Source organism: Peromyscus californicus, unplaced genomic scaffold, assembly GCF_007827085.1.
Source record: "Peromyscus californicus insignis strain IS unplaced genomic scaffold, ASM782708v3 Scaffold_2__1_contigs__length_46816999, whole genome shotgun sequence".
Lineage (NCBI taxonomy): Eukaryota > Metazoa > Chordata > Mammalia > Rodentia > Cricetidae > Peromyscus > Peromyscus californicus.
The window spans coordinates 44978222-44998314 of record NW_026294540.1 but is presented as its reverse complement, the minus strand read 5'-3'; the positions used below and the strand labels follow the sequence as shown (position 1 = coordinate 44998314).

At 45.8% G+C, this 20093-nt stretch overlaps 1 protein-coding gene across 2 annotated transcripts in view; it reads left to right on the top strand.

The window, feature by feature from the left end:
- The window catches only part of Insr (insulin receptor), a 139491-nt gene extending 120719 nt beyond the window's left edge, over positions 1–18772 (top strand). The window contains exons 13-21 of one of the 2 annotated variants that reach the window (XM_052754631.1): positions 467–626; positions 2292–2391; positions 5049–5116; positions 7022–7266; positions 8802–8912; positions 9078–9237; positions 10804–10933; positions 12695–12829; positions 13867–18772. In XM_052754631.1, the coding sequence (XP_052610591.1) occupies positions 467–626; positions 2292–2391; positions 5049–5116; positions 7022–7266; positions 8802–8912; positions 9078–9237; positions 10804–10933; positions 12695–12829; positions 13867–14221 (1464 nt within the window). In that variant the 3' untranslated portion in view covers positions 14222–18772. Of the gene's footprint in view, positions 1–466; positions 627–2288; positions 2392–5048; positions 5117–7021; positions 7267–8801; positions 8913–9077; positions 9238–10803; positions 10934–12694; positions 12830–13866 lie in introns of both variants that reach the window. The other variant, XM_052754630.1, reaches the window with a different exon arrangement.
- Positions 18773–20093: the final 1321 nt, after the last annotated feature.

Sequence of the window (20093 nt, the reverse complement as noted above, 5' to 3'; positions counted from 1 at the left end):
TTTGATCAAGTTTCCCTGCTCATTTTTTCTTTGTGTGTGTGTGTTCTGCATCTCTCTCTCTCTCTCTATATATATATATATATATGTATATATATATATATACATATATATATGTGTGTGTATATATACACACACACATATATATATGTGTGTATATATATAATGTATGTATTAAATGTATTGCTAGGCAAGCTCTCTGCCTCCTGAACCATAGCCCCATTATTGCTTTACAACTACATTGAGGGGCTGGAGACCTGGCTAGGTAGAACTGGCCTCCAAATCACCTGTGAGTTGGAGACCAACCTGAGGTACATGAGACCCAACCCCACCCTGCCCACAAATAAAAACTGAAAGAAACAAAAGAACTCTCAGAGCCTCTGACAGGTTAGACTCCTGCCTTCCTTTTTACTCTCTCTGCTTCACCCGATGTGCAAAACTTGACTCACCACCTTCTCTTTTCTTCCAGGAGCTTCACCTCTGTGTCTCCCGGAAGCATTTTGCCCTGGAGCGGGGCTGCAGGCTGCGAGGGCTCTCCCCAGGAAACTACAGTGTTCGAGTCCGGGCTACGTCGCTGGCAGGCAATGGCTCCTGGACAGAACCCACCTATTTTTATGTGACCGATTATTGTAAGTCTCCATAGCAACCTCAAGTGGTTGGCTCTGTGCCCCGTGCAGTAGGAACGGTAGAACATTTTAGAGAAAGGCCCCAAGGGAAGGAAGCGACAGGCGCTTTAACTTTGGGTCTACCAGAAACTGTAATGTAACCGGCCCTTTCTACCAGCCATTCACATCCTCATCACTCCCGTGAAAATCTTGGCGTGCCCACGCGCAGACTGTAACCCCGACTTGAGAAGATGGAGACAGCAGATCCCTGGGGCTCGTTGGCCAGCCAGTCTAGCCAACCAGTGAGGTCTTTGCTCACTGAAAGACTCTGCCTCAAAAAATCAGGTGAAGAGCAAGGAGGGATATCTCAGAGGGCGTGAAGGGGGAAAGGTGTGGGAAGTGATGTAATCACATTATAATCTTGAAAAGAAATGGAAGAAGAAATGACTCAGTACGAGGGAGGCAGAGACAGGCAGAGTTCCAGGCCAGCCTGGTCTATAGAGTGAATTTCAGGCTAGTGAGGGCCGAGTACTAAGATCTTGTCTCTAAAAACAAACAAAAGAAACAACAAACAAACCAAAAAAAAAGATGCAACGTGATAGAGGAAGACACTTGATATAGACCTCCTGGCCTCCACAGGCAGGTAGTACACATGTACACACACACACACACACACACACACTGATATTAATAATAAAGCATATACTTTAAAGTCATAAATCATCAGGGTGTGTATGATTAAGATACATTATATACATGTATAAAATTGTTAAATAATACATTAAAATTCTAAAAAATGAAAACTTACAGTTTCTGAACTTTTCAGAGAGCACTTCGTCCTGATTCTAGCCTTCCTTCTCTTAGAGAGAGGAGGTAGGGACACAAGGCTTGCAACCAGACCACTTTCATTTCCTGAGTTTCATTCGACCACCAGTATTTACAAATCTATTCTATGGGCCGGGAGTCAACAAGTGCAGGGAAGCAGTTTGCTGCAATCCACAGGGAAGCTCCAAGTGGGATTCCTCAGGACAGACCTGGAGACGGAGGCCATGATGAAGCAACAGCCGAGACCTGACGTACGAGCTGGGAGAGGGCTCAGCCAGTGAAGGGCTTGCATTGACCAGCAAGCCCCAGGGATCTGCTGTCTCTGTCCACGCCCCCAGCCCGGGACTTTGAATACAAGTCTGGACCACCATGCCCAGGTTTTCCACGTGGCTTTACGTGGGGCTCTAACTGAGGTGCTCATGTTTACAACGCCAGCACTCTATTGACTGAGCCATCTCTCACTACGTTTTCCCTTCGACTTCATGTGCTTTTTATAAAAAGTAGACAAAAACACTGAGTCCTCTTAGTGTTGCCACTGTGGGCCTCAGGTATAGGTCACCCACTGAAATAGAATACCTTCTCACTGGCCGTGTCCCTGAAGGAAACACTTCCTCTCCCAGCAGCCATCCGTTGCCATGACTCCCACGTGCTGTGAGTTCATGTATGTAATGGCCCTGTCTTGTTTGGAGATAGCCTAGGATTTTGCTTTATAGCCCAGGGTGGTCTTGAACTCACAATCCTCCTGCCTCAGTCCCTACCCCAACACCAGGTGCTGAGGTAACAACAGCCAGTGTTTAATGGTGTAATTTTTGTTATCAGTACATTGTGATGCTAAACACGTACCTTCTCATTCTGTTGCAGTAGATGTCCCATCAAATATTGCCAAAATTATCATTGGGCCCCTCATCTTCGTCTTCCTCTTCAGTGTTGTGATTGGAAGTATTTATCTATTCCTGAGAAAGAGGTAAGCAAGGTGGTGTGCTGGCAAAGGGCTAACAACTGACTCTCTTGGGGAAAAACAAATAAATAACACATAAATATTGAATTAGACTGAGGTAAGTTTCATATAAATTTTACTCCTATGGATGTGCTACATGCAGTACTCATGGCAATAAGTTTATTGTATAATACTATAATATACTCTTGATTACAGATTCCCTCTAGTTCACTGATTCTCCCTGCATGCTGCCACTGATATATTTTACCCAGAGCTTAATATCTGTGGCCAACCTAGAGGTGTAACTGATGACGAAGTGTAGTTCAAACATGCATTAATTCCCTGACGCTGTGATAGAAAACCTTGACAAAAAGCAACTTTGGGGAGGAAAAGTTGATTTTGTCTTACAGTTCCAGAGGGGATCCAGTCCACTGTGACAGGGAGGACCCAGAGGGGTTCAGTCCACCGTGACAGGGAGGACCCAGAGGGGTTCAGTCCACCGTGACAGGGAGGACCCAGAGGGGTTCAGTCCACCGTGACAGGGAGGACCCAGAGGGGTTCAGTCCACCATGACAGGGAGGACCCAGAGGGGATCCAGTCCACCGTGACAGGGAGGACCCAGAGGGGTTCAGTCCACCATGACAGGGAGGACCCAGAGGGGATCCAGTCCACCGTGACAGGGAGGACCCAGAGGGGTTCAGTCCACCGTGACAGGGAGGACCCAGAGGGGTTCAGTCCACCGTGACAGGGAGGACCCAGCAGGGGTTCAGTCCACCGTGACAGGGAGGACCCAGAGGGGTTCAGTCCACCGTGACAGGGAGGACCCAGAGGGGTTCAGTCCACCGTGACAGGGAGGACCCAGAGGGGTTCAATCCACCGTGACAGGGAGGACCCAGAGGGGTTCAGTCCACCGTGACAGGGAGGACCCTGCAGGGGTTCAGTCCACCGTGACAGGGAGGACCCAGAGGGGTTCAGTCCACCGTGACAGGGAGGACCCAGAGGGGTTCAGTCCACTGTGACAGGGAGGACCCTGCAGGGGTTCAGTCCACCGTGACAGGGAGGACCCAGAGGGGTTCAGTCCACTGTGACAGGGAGGACCCTGCAGGGGTTCAGTCCACCGTGACAGGGAGGACCCTGCAGGGGTTCAGTCCACCGTGACAGGGAGGACCTGGCTACAGGACTATGAGGCCAGTGGTTCACTTGCTCTGAACCCAGGAAGCAGAGAGAGAACAGAAAGTGGCCTGGGCTGGCAAACTGCAAAGCCGGTCCTCAGTGACACACTTCCTCATCAAGGCTCCACCTCCTGAAAATACTATAACCTTCCAAAACAGCACCACAGAGGGGCTGAGTTCACACACTTCATGTTCGATCACTTCATATTCAGACCACAATGAAGCATAAACATTGATTGATTTTGTTTTGCTGTTGTAGATAGCTTACAGAATAATGGGTTTCATTATGTTTTTATACTTATATATACTTATATATACCATTCCTTGTTCCTCCCCTTCTTTACTGGTCTCTTTCCTCCCCAGGAATCATCCCCCTTTCTGTTTTCATGTCCCATATATGTGGGACACACACACACACACACACACACACACACACACACACACACACACACACAATTTACATATATATATAATATATATATATATATTATATATATGAAAGAAATTGCACACTATTTTGTCTTTATCCCCCGTTAGCCTCTTGTTCTATCATCTCCCTCCCCTTTGAACTCTTCCTCTCTCCTCCTAGTCCCCTGTTTACTGTTGTATAATTTACAGCTGTCTTTGTCTCTCTGAGTCTGGATTAGCTTGTTTAACCTGTTGACATCCAGTTCTGTCTTTGCCCTGTTTTCTCAGGCAGGGTCTTGCTGTATAGCCAAGGTTGGCCTTGAACTTGTGATCATCCTGCCTCAGCTTCCCAAATGCTAGGATTACGGGTGTGTTACACCTCACCTACAGGTATGCATTAGCTTCATGTCCCCCCTTTCATTAAAGAGTAAGACAAGAATTAAGTGAGACACACACATTTGAAAACCACAGCCAGTACCTTTGCCAAGCCAGGTACTTTTTAAATGGGGCCAAGCAGTTTTCTGTGTCGTCTATCACGCCATCGTTGCAGAACTGACAGACTTTAAATTCAGTCGGCTTTGTGGTTCCAGGCTCCTTTCTATTGCTGTGATAAAACACTCTTACCAAAAGCAACTTGGGGAAGAAAGGGCTTATTTTAGTTTACACTTACAGGCACAGTCAGGAGCTTAAGTAGGAACTTGAAGCAGAAGCCATGGAGGAAGGTTTGCTTGCTGTTTCACTGGCTCCTGCTCAGCTTGCTTTCTCATACAGCTCAAGACCTCCTGCCGAGGCATGATGCCACCTACAGTGGGCTGGGCCCCCTGTGTTACTATTTAACAAGACATCCCCTCCTAGACACGTCCACAGACTAACCTGCTCTAGGCAGTTCCTCAACTGAGGCTTTTCTTAGGTGACTCTAGGCTGTGTCAGGTTGACAACGAAGGCTAACCTGGACACTAATTAACATTTTTGTCTCTCACTTTCTCTAAGTTGGACAAAGTGTAGAACTCTGAATCCATTCATGGTTTATAGTGTTTGCCTATTTCTAGTGTCCAGAATGCCATGGGATGCTCAAGCTGGTGTGTCTATCTTTTCCTCCTCTAGGCAGCCAGATGGGCCAATGGGACCATTGTATGCATCTTCAAACCCTGAGTACCTCAGTGCCAGTGATGGTGAGCACCACTTCCTTTTCTGTGGGAAGCCAGAACCCTGCCCTTGGTTTCCTGTGTCACATTGTTAAGTCAGATCTGAGGGTTGGCCAGCATCATAGGGAGGAGGAAAAGCTATCCCAAAGAGGCTGAGAGAAGCCCCCTTGAGTGCAGAAACTCAGCTACTATGAGATGTTAGACCTGTTATCAGGACCTGCTTGGGTGGGTTGATATCACCCACTTGGGATATGCAGGCTGGAATGTGAGACTAAAATCCTTGTGTCATAGCCACAAGAGTGTGTTAAAGTCAGGGCCAGAAACCTACCATGAAATTTAGAAGCCATGACAGGATACTGAGGGAAGAGAAGTGGAGATAATAACGTTGTGAAAAGGCTCAGTGGGTAAATGTTGCTGCCCACACCTGAGGACCGAGTATGACCCATAGTGTCTATGTAAAAATCTGGGTGCTGTGATCTGTACCTGTCATTCCTGCACTGGGGAAGCAGAGACATGAGGTTCAGTAGCACATCAGCCTGGCTCAATCTGTGAGTTCCAGGTTCAATGAGAGACCCTGCATCAAATAGAAGATAGTGATCAAGGAAGGCATCTGATGTCAGCCTCTGGCCTGTGTGTGCATGAGCACACATGTGTACTTGCACATAAATGCATGCACACACACACAAATGTAAACACACATACGCACATAGGCAGAAAGGAAGTGGAGATAGGATGGGGCAGGTAGGGGCCGGGTGAGTGCTAGGGAGACATTTGCTGGTGGTGGAACTGAGTGTGAACTGATGCTGATGGCTCTTAGCCTTGGCACCCACACCACCCCAACTGCTCTCTAGAGAGAAGGCATGCCTGTTTCTTAAGAATTTCATAATATGGCATGTCTTCTTAAAAGTACCTCACATAGCACATTCAAAGTTTGAGTTTCAGGGCATGAAAGTATTGGGCCTGTAGGTTGTTGTCTTGGATAGCCCCACTCACTTGTGTGTTGGTTAGCAGTCTAGGTGGTCTCAAGGAGTAACCACAGCTATAGGTGGTTAAGTCTCTCCTTCTATGTGGTCTCTTGCCTGGTGTCCTTCCCTAGCATGCTCTGTGGGTTTATGTCAGTAAAAGTGGGCTACAAAGCATCTTCTTGCTGGGTCTTATGGACTGAAGAGAATCTGAAGGCCATGAAGGAGTCAGGGGGTGGGGACAGAGAATCTACTACTTTCTAGGAAGGATTGCTAAGCATTGTAGAAAATTTTTCCCCCAGTCTATTTTAACCTACCCCCTTTCCTCCACCATTCTATTGGTACTTGGTCAGACATCTCCAGTGGGAAGTGTCTAAGTTATTTCTAGTCATTACTGTAACAGAATACTTGACAAAGGCATCTTAAGGGAGGAAGGGTTTATTTTGGCTCACAGTTTGAGGGTGCAGTGCCTTATGGTGCATCCACTGTCAGGAAGCAGACTTGTTATTCGGTCAGAATTCCAGCCTGTGGGATGATCTGCCACTTTTAGGGTGGGTCTTTGTACTTCAATTAACTTTATCTAAAAGCTTCCTTCATAGACATTCCCCAAGGCTTGTCTCCTAGGTGACTCTAGATTCTATGGCATTCAGAGTATTAACTATCACAGGAAGAGACATCATCCAGTAGCAGGGATCCGGAGTCAGAACAGGAAAGATGGGGATACAGGACCATCTTAGTGCTTCTAAGCAGGATCCTGGACCAGCTATAGCTCATTCCCTCGCCTCTGCCATCTCCTTGATGGTGGCAGAAGCTTGTCCTGTTCTGGTTTGTATACCCAATGCCCAGCAGAAGTCTTAAGTCACAGAATGAGTGAATATTTGTATGCAGCTCAAGAAAAAGTTGTGGTGGGAGGTGTCTGGGGGCCCTTCAGAGGTTGGCCGAGAATGCTGTGTAGATAAGTGAAAAGTAGTGTTTCCTTCTTCTGTGTACGTGCCGGACGAGTGGGAGGTGCCTCGAGAGAAGATCACCCTCCTGCGAGAGCTGGGGCAGGGATCCTTTGGTATGGTGTATGAGGGCAAGGCCAAGGATATCATCAAGGGCGAGGCAGAGACCCGTGTTGCAGTGAAGACTGTCAATGAGTCAGCCAGTCTCCGAGAACGGATCGAGTTCCTCAACGAGGCATCAGTCATGAAGGGATTCACCTGCCATCATGTGGTGAGTCTGGCTGGGCTGGACAGAGGCTTCCTTTCATGCTCCTTGATAACTCTGCCTTCACTCCCTAGAGCTACCCAGGAACCTGGGTGTAGACTGATGTCCACCCTCCACTGTGTTAAGCCTCCCATCCTAAAGAGTGGGGAAGTTGAGGTTGGGGATTTAGCTCAGTGGTAAAGCGCTTGCCTAGCAAGCACTAAGGCCCTGGGTTCGGTCCTCAGCTCCGGAAAAACAAAACAAAACAAACAAACAAGCAAACAAAACAGAGTGGGAAAGTGACATCTCCCTTCTCCACCTCATCTTTTTCTAACTTACCTAGAATCAAACTCTATAACTGTTGTGTCACTTTTTAGAATCTTCCTTTGCTTTTCAGACTTTCCCACTGATTTTTGTATTATTATATTTCTTTCCTCTTTTTGGCTTCCCTGTAACCCTTAAACACATGGAAGTACCTGACCCCATTCTCTCGTGTCCCCAAAGCCAAAACAAACCTTCCCTGCCTTTCTGTTCCCAGAGTGGGCTCTTTATTTCTTATTGAGCCTTATGTTTTTTTATCCTTATCAGGCATATTTAGGGGCCCCTTTTGTGTGACTTCTACTGCAAAGAGGTGAACAAAATTTACTCACCTCTGATAGGGTATTTATGACAAACCAAAGAAAAGATTACATTAGAACTCTACTTGGTGAATCAATGAGTTTATTATAACTTGCAAGAGTATGGGTTTACTTATAGGAACATGGACAGTGAGCATAAGTAGCAATATCTCCAAAAAGCCCACCCTAGCATGAGTGATAACTCATGAAAACTGGAATCTCAGAGCTCTCTGCACAGCTTGCCGACAGCTGGAGAGATTGAGAATCTGTTCTTCCTAGAGCTTTTATTGGTTATATAACCTTGGAAAGGAGTGGTGGTGGTCTTATGAATCTTGTAAATTTTAGGAACTTTCTTAGACTTGTGAATTGTTTATTTCCTGAACCTTGTAAGTTTTGCTTACTTCCTCAGTGTTAAGGAGCTTCCCTCCAGGATGGAATGTTTCAATTCAGAAAATATTGCTATGTATCAGCTCCTAAATGCCCTGCTCTTGCTGATGTAGGAGCAGGTTCCTGATCTCCCTTTTAGATATTCTATTGCAGGGAAGACATTTCCCAAACTAGGTAAATGAGTGGCATGTTAGGGGGAAAATGCTAGGAGAAATTGAAAAAGAGAGAGGAAGAGGATTGTGGAATATATTTGAGGAAAGTCTTAAAGGATGTGAGACCGAACCATGTGTACATGAGAGGGGACAGGCCAAGGAGAGCAGGAGCTGCAAAGGTTTGGAGGTAAGAACATAGTTTATATACTGAGGAACATTAAGTAGATAAGATTTGATTGGGAGGACCTATACATGAGTGGGTCTTTTTGCTTCCCCTTACTAGAGCTGGCTATGCTTCATCTGGGCACAGGGTAGCCTCTGTGCTATGAGCACCAGACAGAGAGTCCATGGTGAGTTGAAATAATTCCTGGACCCTCTTTGAATCACCTCCATGCTTGTTCTGCAGGTTCGCCTCCTTGGGGTGGTGTCCAAGGGCCAGCCAACACTGGTAGTGATGGAATTGATGGCTCATGGAGACCTGAAAAGCCACCTCCGTTCTCTGCGACCAGATGCTGAGGTGAGCTGCCTCCAGGTCCCCAGCAGGGCACCTGCTTTTAAGTGTACCAACCTCGCTAAGTGCAAACCCATATTTTGACATAACCCTAGCTACTCTCCCCTTACTCTGCAAGAGATGATTTAGATGGCAGCAGAGAGCTAATTGCAACCCATGTTTTGATTTTAGAATAACCCAGGCCGTCCTCCCCCTACCTTGCAAGAAATGATTCAGATGACAGCAGAAATTGCTGATGGCATGGCATACTTGAATGCCAAGAAGTTTGTGCACCGGGACCTGGCAGCTCGAAACTGCATGGTTGCTCATGATTTTACCGTCAAAATTGGAGGTGTGTCTTGGAATCCTTTAGTGAGTGTGAGTGTGTGTATGTGTGTGTGTGTGTGCACACTTTCCTAGCCCAGAAGTCAGCATTTCTGCTCTAGTTTCCTGTCTGTTTCTATTGTAAGTAAGTAAACAAACAAACAAATAAATAAAGCAACTTGGGGAGGAAGGAGTTTGTTTCAACTTGTCATCCATCACCAAGGGAAGTCAGGGTAGGAACTTGAAGCAGAAACCATGGAAGAATGCTGCTTCTGGTTTGCTCTGGCTCATGCTTAGGTGGCTTTCACATATAGCTCAGGAGTCCCTGCCAAGGAAATGGTGCTGCCATCGTGGACTGGGCCCTCCTATCTCAATTAACACTCAAGACAGTCCTCCACAGACATGGCCAGACGCTGATCTTAATGGAGGCTTTCCTCTCAGGTGACTCTAGCCTGTGTCCAGGCAGCAGTTAACACTTACTAGTACAAGACCAAAGGTTGAGCCAGAGAATGCAGAAGGAGATGCCAAGTGCCTAGATGTCTAGCTGGAGTGTGTGGGTAGGATGAGAGGACCCAGGACAGTAAGATGTGAGGCTGAGCTGAAAGCCAAGAGGCAGGCATGTAAGAGCTTCATAACTCACAGGACTCGCCTCTCCTCTACAAAACCAGTGAGAATCCGGAAGAGTCAAGGTCCCATAAAGATCCTACAAGACCCTTCCCCCCCTCCAACAGTTATGGGAGCAGGTAGGGAGTTGAACCTATATGTGATTCTGAGAGATATTCTTTTACATAAGAATGGGAGTTATGCAGGAATGTGACCCAAAGACAACATCCTGCATGAACTGTTTGAAGGAAGATGGGACATGATTCTGTATTTATGATCCCAAAGACCTTCTACATTAACAGTGAGCAAACCCCCAACAAAACCCAGGTGTGGTGGTGCATGTATCCCAACACTTGAGGGAGGTAGTGGAAGGAAGATCAAAAGCTTTTCAATGTCATTCTCAGCAACATAGCAAGGGCAAGGCTCTCTTGGAGCATGTGAGACTGTCTCAAAACCCAAAGAAGCAAAAGCAATGGGAATAGGAAGGGGTTGACTCTGTTCACATGGCCACCCTTGTGTGGTGGGGTGTTGCCATGTGGGAGGATGCCCAGGGGAGAGTTGGAGGTGAGCCTGGATTGTGCAAAGGAATGAGAAGTGAGATGCATTGGAGAGAGATGTAGAGGCAGAAAGGCTTGGTTGCATACTGGGGATGTGAGCAAAAGACAGGGTCAAAAGAGACCCCCAGCTTTTGGATTTTGGCTGAGCAGCTGAGTTGAGGGAACAGAAGGTTGGCTGGAAAAAGGAAAGAAGTCTGGGACACTGGGGAAGGAGTAGGTGGGAAGGATGAGTTGTTGAGAGCTTCAGGCCAGATGGTTGGTTCTTTATCACTGGGGACCTCTTCCCCTTCCTTACGTGGTAGCCCCTGTTCTCCATCCACAGCCTCAGGTACAGCCTCATAACCCCCTCCTGGTGAATTTGCCTACCCCCTGTAGTGGTTCTACACTCCATGCTAGGATGATGAACTGAAAACATGTGACCTGTTTGTTGTCAGACTTTGGGATGACGAGAGACATCTACGAGACAGATTACTATCGGAAAGGGGGTAAGGGCCTGCTGCCCGTGCGGTGGATGTCACCTGAGTCCCTGAAGGATGGAGTCTTCACCGCCTCTTCTGATATGTGGTAAGTTATGCATGCATGGGTGGATGTCTGTACTGGGATTGAACTTCTGCAGGAGTCCTACTGATGTGGTCAGCAGGAGGTGGTAGAGAGAAGCCTGCCTTTCACGTATTGAAATGGAGGTGGTTCGTTCTGGATTCTCTTACATGTCTACCCTTATGTACTGACTGAGAATGATTTTAGAAGAATTTATTTATGAATTATAACGTAAATCGTTGCGTGCATGCATACGTGTGTGTGTGTGTGTGTGTGTGTGTGTGTGTGTGTGTGTGTGTGTGTATTTTCACATCCTGTAAAGAGTCTTTCTCTGTCCCTCCAGCCAGCTCCCAAATAATGACACGGAGACTTCTTATTAATTATGAATGCTTGGCCAATAGCTTAGGCTTGTTCCTAACTAGCTCTTATAACTTAAATTAGCCCATTTCTATTAATCTACGTTCTATCATATGGTGTTAGCTCTCTTTCATCTTCTACCTCCTGTTTCCTCTCCATGTCTCCTGGCTTCTCCTGCCTCTTGATTCCTCCTGCTCTTCTTTTCTCTCCCCGGAAATCCTGCCTATACCTCCTGCCTAGCTATTGGCTGTTCAGCTCTTTATTAAACCAATCACAGCAATATATCACACTGTGTGTGCAAATCAGCGCACACACGTGTCCATGTGGAAGGCAGATGAAAGCTTTGGGCATCATTCCTTCTCAGGTGCCATCTACCTTGTTTTTTAAATAGTGTCTCTCACTGGCCTGGAATTTGCTAAGTTGTCTAGGCTTGCTGGCCAGAGATCTCGGGATCCTCCTGTCTCTGTCTCCCCTGTGCTGGGATTACTAGTACTCACCATCAGCACACCCAGTCTCCACCCCCCCAGTCCCATTTTCATGTGTATGTGTGTATGATTGTTTGCCTGTGTATGTATACCAAGCATGCGTTCATGTTTGTGTTCATGCCTGTAGGGGTCTGAGGTTGCTGTCGGAAATTATCCTTGACTGCTCTTCCACCTTATTCACTGAGGAAGGGTCTCTCAATCAAACCCAGAGCTAGTCAGAATGCAATGGCTACTCTTGCTAGCCAGCTTGTTCTAGGGATCCCTTGTCTCTACCTTCTGAGGTTGGAATTACAGCTAGGTTACTATGCCCACCTGGCATTTACATGTTTTTTCTGGGGATTTGAACTTCTAGCCTCAGACTTGTGGAGCAAGCACAAAAGCCACTGAGTCATCTCCCCAGCTAGCCCGACTTTAAATAAAACACACACACACACACACACACAAATAGATAGATAGATGCCTGATTGTGTGTGTCTGTTGAGGTGAATATGCCATAGCACATTTGTGGAGGTCAAAGGACAACTTATAGGAGTCAGTTCTCTCCCACCGTATGGGTCCTTGGGGATGTAACTTGGGCCATTGGGCTTGGCAGCAAGAGCCTTTGCCCACGGAGATATCTTGCTGGCCTACACATTCGGCTCTTTACTTGGGTTTTGGGCACTGAACTGAGGTACTCATGTTTTGATGGAAAGCACTTTGCCAATCTGAGCTATTGCTTCAGTCTGTCAATTGATTTTTTTTAGTTGGACAACCAAGTTCTAGTAAGGCAAAGGAGGTATGAATAAATGTGTTTGAGAGAGAGAGACGGTGTGTGTGTGTGTGTGTGTGTGTGTGTGTGTGTGTGTGTGTGTGTGTATGTGTGTGTTTTGTTGGCTTCTTTGTTAACTGTTTTCAATTGTGTGTTTTGTTGGCTTCTTTGTTAACTGTTTTCAATTGTCATTGGCAGGTCCTTTGGGGTGGTCCTTTGGGAAATCACTAGCCTGGCTGAGCAACCTTACCAAGGCCTGTCTAACGAACAGGTGTTGAAATTTGTCATGGATGGAGGCTATCTGGAGCCACCTGATAATTGTCCTGAGAGACTGTAAGTATAGAGAAGAGGTGGAGAGCATGAGTTTATTCAAAAGGCTTTGTACTTTATATGTGTTTTGTGTCTGTATATCCCAGGTATATATGTGTGGGGGACAGGCCTTATGCCTACATGTATGTTTGTATAGCATGCCCTTACATATAGGCTTGTGTTTGCATATTGCATTTTGGATGCACACTTACATTTTCACATGTGTCTACATATGTGCTTATGTTCACATATATTTATGCCTCTGCATGTGTCATGCAGTCTACATGTATACATTTGCACATCAAATCTGCTTTAAAGATTTACTTTTAATCTTAGGTATATGAGTATTTTCCTCTATGTATGTATGTATGTGCATAACTTACATGCTTGGTGTCCAAGGACACCAGAAGAGGGTGTTAGATCCCTGGACCTGGACTTACAGGTGGTTATGAACCAACACATGGGTGCTGGGAGCTAAACCTTGGTCATCTTCAAGAGGGGCAGGTGCTCTTAACCACTGAGCCATCTCTTTAGCTCCTTAAAATTTTTTAAATGCACTTGTGCATACCTGTGGCAGCTTCTTGGGCTCCATTATGTCATTTTCTCCTCCCTGCCCCCACCTCCTTCCTCCTCTCTCCCCACTCCTTTCTTTCCTTATCATTTCTTTTCCTTTCTCTTTCCCCTTCTCTTCCTTTCCCCCTGCCCTCCCTCTTCCTCCACTGAGCACTGTCCCCCTTTGTACTTTTAATTTAGAGGCACTGGTCTCGCTAAGTTTCCCAGGCTGGTCTGAAAGTCACCCTAACCTGGCAGGCCTTGAATTTATGGTCATCCTACCCCAGCCTCCCGAGAGCTGGGATGTCAGGCCTCACTACTGAGTTTTCCTGGCTTGCTTTTCAAAGCTGTCTTCCAGTCCTGCAAGAATTGTCAGTCCAGCCTTGGCTGTCATGTGCAGCCACAGCCAAGGCTCCTTCTACTTGGATGCGGTCTGTGGTGGGGCGGGGAGGGAGGGAGCTGCTTGGTCACACATCGAGACTCATCTACCCTGGTCCCTGTCCCCGCAGTACTGACCTGATGCGCATGTGCTGGCATTTCAACCCCAAGATGAGGCCAACCTTCCTGGAAATCGTCAACCTGCTCAAGGATGACCTCCACCCCAGCTTTCCAGAAGTTTCCTTCTTCTACAGCGAAGAGAACAAGGCTCCTGAGAGTGAGGAGCTGGAGATGGAGTTCGAGGACATGGAGAATGTCCCCTTGGATAGGTCCTCTCACTGTCAGAGGGAAGAGGCTGGCAGCCGGGAGGGAGGGTCCTCTCTGAGCATTAAACGGACCTATGATGAACACATCCCGTACACCCACATGAACGGGGGCAAGAAGAATGGGCGCGTGCTCACCCTGCCCAGGTCAAACCCTTCCTAACAGCGCCTGCTGGGGGAGGATTCTTTCTGTTTTTAAACTCTTCTCTAGTTTGACCGCCTCCAGGAAACTCAGGATTATCAGGACTCGACCCAGATGTGAAACTGAGCTCAGAGATAGTTCATACACGTTTCTGTTTGTCTTTTGACCTACAAATACACACATGTGATTGCCAACCCTGCAAGCCGGCGGCGGAGGGCTAACTGTGAACCTTGAGGGGTTGGGCTTTCCGTGGCTCTGTCCTTCCCCCGGGCCACGGTTTCAAACCAGGATTTTGTTGTTGCTGTTGTTTTCCTCATAGATTGAAAGAACACACCTGTTTTTACAGGCGTTTTTCTTTTCTTGCTAGTGTCGGAGTTACAGTTAGTTGTCAAAGACAGAATTTATTTATGGAGCACAAGTCAGAAAGCAAAGAAGAGACAGACAGAAAAAAAACAAAAACAAAAAGCCCAACCCAGAACCCTGTTCTAGCTTGGGCTTTGAGAAGGTTTCATTAATCTGAGAGAAGGATTTTATTTTACTTTAGTTTTTTTTTTCTCATTCACAAAATCAGTTCCTCAAATTGACCAATAGCTGCTGCTTTCATATTTTATTTTGGGAAAGGGTGTGTAGTCCTAAGTGTGTGTTCATGTGCACACTTGTGTGCATCTGTGTGTGCGTTGTGTCCAGGTTAGAGAACACAGGGTGGGGTGGGGGTTGTGTGTGTGTAAAATATTATCTGGACAGATGCTTGGGGAACTGGCTCAGGAAGCTTCTGATGCTTGGAGTAGGTGACCTCATGTTGTCCTTCCTTCTTACTAACTCAGCGTCTGTCCCTCCAGAGATGCTTCTCAGTCAGTCAGAAGTCTTGCTCAGGGGTCTTCTTTCCCTCCCTTTGGCAATGTTTTCCAAAAACCGAGGGAGGACCGTTTGGTCTGGATTCATCAGGGGTGTTTGGAAGACCAAACAAAGCAAAGGACACACACACACACACACACACACACACACACACACACACACACACACGGGAAGTAGAAGTCAGATGACAGTTTTGAGAATATATTTGTAACATATTTAATGCTTAAGGAATCTCTGGCATGAGCCTAATAAGTTATTATTTCCTAGTGGGCACACCTGCCTGTGTGGGGAGACAGGACAGTGTGTGAGTCGCTTCTGTGTTTGGTCTTTGAAGCACACGTTTTTCTGAGAATTATACCACATTAGCTGCTAGCCCTTCAGGACACGGTGAGGTCTTGTGGAGTATGTGAGAAACTGGATTTTTGACTGGTTTTGCTAGCAAGATGGACTGGATGTTTCTTGCTTGGATACACTGGTGGTTACCTGAAACTGAGCTGGCCTTCCAGAACACCTGTGTTCATCTTCGTGTTCTTCTCTGCTTGTGTACCTCACCTCTTCAAGGCCTACATGTTGCTCAGTTATTGTATTAAACACAGCAAACTCATCCCAAAGACCAACGACACAGATGGACTTTGAGAACACTAAGCAATATATAAGGAGATGCGCCCTGGGATAGCTGTTGGTCTCCTCCGCCCTTGGGACATCTCCTATCCTCCACACTAACCTCCCACAGCTGCTCCTGGTGCCAGGAACCTCAGCTCGGGCCAGGTGTGGCTCCTGAGTATGCCTCAGTCTGGAGGAGGCAACATCAGAGACTTTCTTCCCACCGCTAAGAACTTGTGAAAGGATGTGAACCCACAGCTTCTTCTCTTTGCATAAAAACCACAGCTGCTCAAGTGAAAGAAACAAACAACCATGGTGAACTCATGGACTGGGGCTCAAAATCCTCCCACACACTCTTCCCTGTGTGCATTTCCCCACAAATATCTGAAACCCTTCTCCTCTAGGAGATGTGAGATAAAGACACAGTGTCCACCCCCAAACCCTCTTAATTCTTGGTTGAGAACATGAGTAGACACAAATCCTGATTGCCAGTTACTGTCCAGTTTGTATTAGAAAAATGGCAGATATAAAAATGTTACCAGGGAACTCAGTGATTGGTACAAGAAGCAAGAGTCCCAGTTTTTTCACCCAGATCACTTTGTAAATAGAGGGTCTGTGCATCAATGGAAGACATGGAGCTCTGGTATTTGTTGTTTATTTTTCCTTTTCACAGTAAATTTGTAGTGGTCAGATGCTACACTAGCAGGAATTTCCACATTTTTCTAATTCAAAAGGTTTTCTTATATTACTGGGGAAAGTATTTATTTTAATATATAAAATCACTCTTGAAAATCACTTTTGTAAAAAATGGTGTGCATGTAACATTTTTTTTATCAAGGAAAAATAAAAACAGGTGAGTGTGGGTCATGTTTTTATTTCTCACAGCACAGTCTACCTCAGTCTTGTTAGGATGAGGTTCAGCAACAGACGTTGAGGCTTGGGAATTCTGGCTGGATCGTGCTTTGAGTTGGGGAGTTGTGTACCAGTTGGTTTCTGAATACCAGGGAATAGGAACGATTTTGAGAGAGGGAGTTGGGATGAAGAAATTAGAGCCTTCCTGTGTCCCCTGATTCTTCTCTTTGCTGATAGTCCCCTGAACTTAACCTCCATATGAAGCCTGTTTGTTGATGCACACTCCTCCCACAACAAACCGCTCTTCAGTCTGTCTGGGTTTAGCCTCTCTGTGAGGCCCCTCATCTCAGGTCTTTTGACGAGAGGTGATGAGGCTGTGAGCCAGCATTCACAGCTGTCACATGAAGTCCCCAGACATGAATGCAAAGGCACTCGGGGTTCTCTAACCATTATTCCTCCTTGCCCTTTTCAGGCGTATGAGGCTTTGGGTGTTTGTGGGCACCTCCTACACAAAAAGCCAGTATGAGGGCATTTGGGGGAAACCCTAATCTAAAACCCATCAGTTTCTTGAACGCATTTTAAGTAGTGAGAGGAACCCAATGCTGGGGTTTGGTTGACCTCGAGCTGACACTGTTTGGCCCTGTGCGGTTGTGAGAACTCTGGAAGTCAAGGCAGGGCCAGCATGGCACCTGTTTTTAAGCTTCACCATTCTTGCTCACTTTAGGACACTGTCCTTGAAAACTCACTTTCTCCATCTTCTCTGGAGAGATGTGCCAACGTGGGGTGACCCTATGAAAAAGGACTTCACCAGTTCCATTTGATATCGACTGTTGCTGGGGAGGAAACAAGTAGCCATTGGATCATGATACTTTTGGCTTCAGAAGATGTTAGCTTTGTAAGAAAGGAACCTTGGGACCTAGAAAATCATGGCTATCCTGAGAGTTTGTAGTGATGGGTGAGAGAGAGAGATAAAGCGACAAAACCAGGTTATGTTGGCACTTTGTTGTGTGTCTCATTATTTTAAAACCCTTTTTATGATCATGGTGAGAGCCACAGAGTCATTTCTTCCAGGATAATAGCCAACATGTTCTCTGTCTGTTCATTGATAGCAAGCACACACCAGGAAGTGCTCATGTTCTTGGAGCCCTTCTGGATGCTTCCCTGTCATCTGAGGATACCTGGAGGGGAAGAGCACAAATTGGGAAAATGTGGAGATTGGTAGGAAGAGCTGCATGTCTATTTCTGTGGCTGTTGGGAGTGATGCCACCAAGACAAGCACAGATCAGCCTTGTTCTCTTACCAGGACATATTGATTACTGTGTTAAGGACTATACATTTATTTCAAGTCCACTCTAACGCTGGCCAAAGGGCAGTATCACTGTGCAAATCTGGTTCATATTGGCAGTCTTGGTAAATGAGTGGCTGTCATTCTAGCAATGGTTTTTCTGCTTCGTGATAGGTGGTTGTGTTCTGGATGCTAGCTGGTGAATTCTTGAGAACATAGACTCTTCAAAAATTATGGTTTTGTTGGGCATGGGAAAAGAATAATGCTGATTTTGTGTAAATGACACACATAGGGTAGAGCCATTTTAGAAAGCCTTCCAGAATGTTCCTCAGAATATGAATTTACACAAGAGATGAGGTTGGGGAATAGGAATAACAGATTATCACTTGCTGTTTAAACTACACAAAGTAATATGGCCTTTTAAGAGGCCATGACTGAAAAAAAAATATTTATCCTCAGGTGGTCCTCAAGAAATGGGGATCCACTTGATAATAGTCAGGGTCCAGAATCAGTCTCTGGTCAAATTTTTATCTGTATGTGAGCCATTATAAAAACAAAACAAAAATTTGTTAAAAACTGGATCATGAACCTGGGATTCTTGTTACCATTTGAGAAGGAAGGAAGGAAGGGCCCTCAACTGTGTGTGTGTGTGTGTGTGTGTGTGTCCATGAACATGTCCAGGAATGGCTTGTTTGGGCCTTATCCTTTGTATCAAAGTTGCTGCTCCTTGCCCCTTTATGTGCCTGGGTAGCTACACCCCCTATGTAAGCAGTGTGGGATCAAATGTGCCACAGTGCTGCAGAAAACTCAGAAACACAAAACCCTCCCAAAACACAATGATGTTTTCCTACAAGAGCCAAGTAGCATCATGTACAGAATATGCCTTTTTTTTTGTGAGGTGAGGGGAGGGACTGAAATTGTTCTGCATGTACAATACAGGCTAATTACTTGTTTATATTAAAATTTGGAATAAATTATCTGAGACTGTTTTTTATGTGATATCCAGGTTGGTCTGGGTAGGGCTGTGGCTTTGAGATTTTCTATATTAAGCAAAAACTTGGGAAATTGTGAGTTCTTTGTGTGTGTGTGTGTGTGTGTGTGTGTGTGTGTGTGTGTGTGTGTGTGTTCATGTATGCAGTTACATATGTATATAAGTGCTCATGTTGGCAAGTGAAAGCATGTGTCCAGAGGGCAGCTTCAGATGTTGTCTCTCAGGTGCTATCCACCATTATTTTTGAGACAGGATTTCTCATAGCTGTCTAGCCAATGAACTTGATGATCTTCCTGTTTCTGCCTCTCTAGTGCTGGGGTTATAAGTACATGCCACCATGGCTGACTTTTTTTTTTAATGTTGGTTTTTGGAATTAAACATTTAAAGGGGGCTAACAAGTGCTTATAGCCATACTATAATGCAAAATGCTTTTAATCTAACTTCAGAGGTCCCCATAGTCTTCCACAGTCTCAAGACTCCTTAAAAGTTAAAGTCTCTTCTGAGACTCATGGCAGACTCTTAACTATAACTTTGTGTGAAATCAAAATAAAAAAGCATATCCTGCTTTCAATATACAATGGCACAGGACATACATTACCATTTCAAAAAAAGAGGAAAGGGAGTATAGTGAGGAAGTATTGGACCAAAGCTGGGCAAACTCCAAACGCTGCATACCTATGTCTGATGTCAAGGCGCTCTTCAGATCTCCAACTTCTTTCAGCTTTGTTTACTGCAACACACTTTTCTCTCTTGGGCTGGTTCTACTTTGAATCTGAAGCTTTCCTTGGCAGGTATCTCATGACTCTAGCATCTCTAACATCTTGGAGTCTCCAATGCCATCCAGGTTTCACCTTCATAGCTTCATGAAACGGCCTCTCTGGGCCTCCATGCAGGGACACCCATGACACATGCCTGGCTCCAGCAGTCTCCTTAGCTGTAGAGGGAGGTCCCACAACCCCTTTCTTATATTCTTTCTTGACTCTAAAGCCAGAACCATGTGGCTGAAGTTGCCAAGTTCTGGTGCTTGCTGGGACTGGACCTTGGCCCCCTCCTTTCATTACATCTTCACTAGCTTTCTGTTGTTCATGGTTTCCTTCACTGCTTAAGATTTACTTTAATTATTTTTCACAAGTTAGAAGCTTAGCTTGGTGGGGTCTTGCCCTGAGGTCACCACTCCCCTGATTCCATTTATCAGCAGGTTTTTCTTTAAACTTTTTAATCTCCTTGAACACTGGACTTGGCTCCAACATTACATTTCATGGTGTTCTTATCTCCTCAAACTGTACATTTTGTACTTTTCTTTGCTC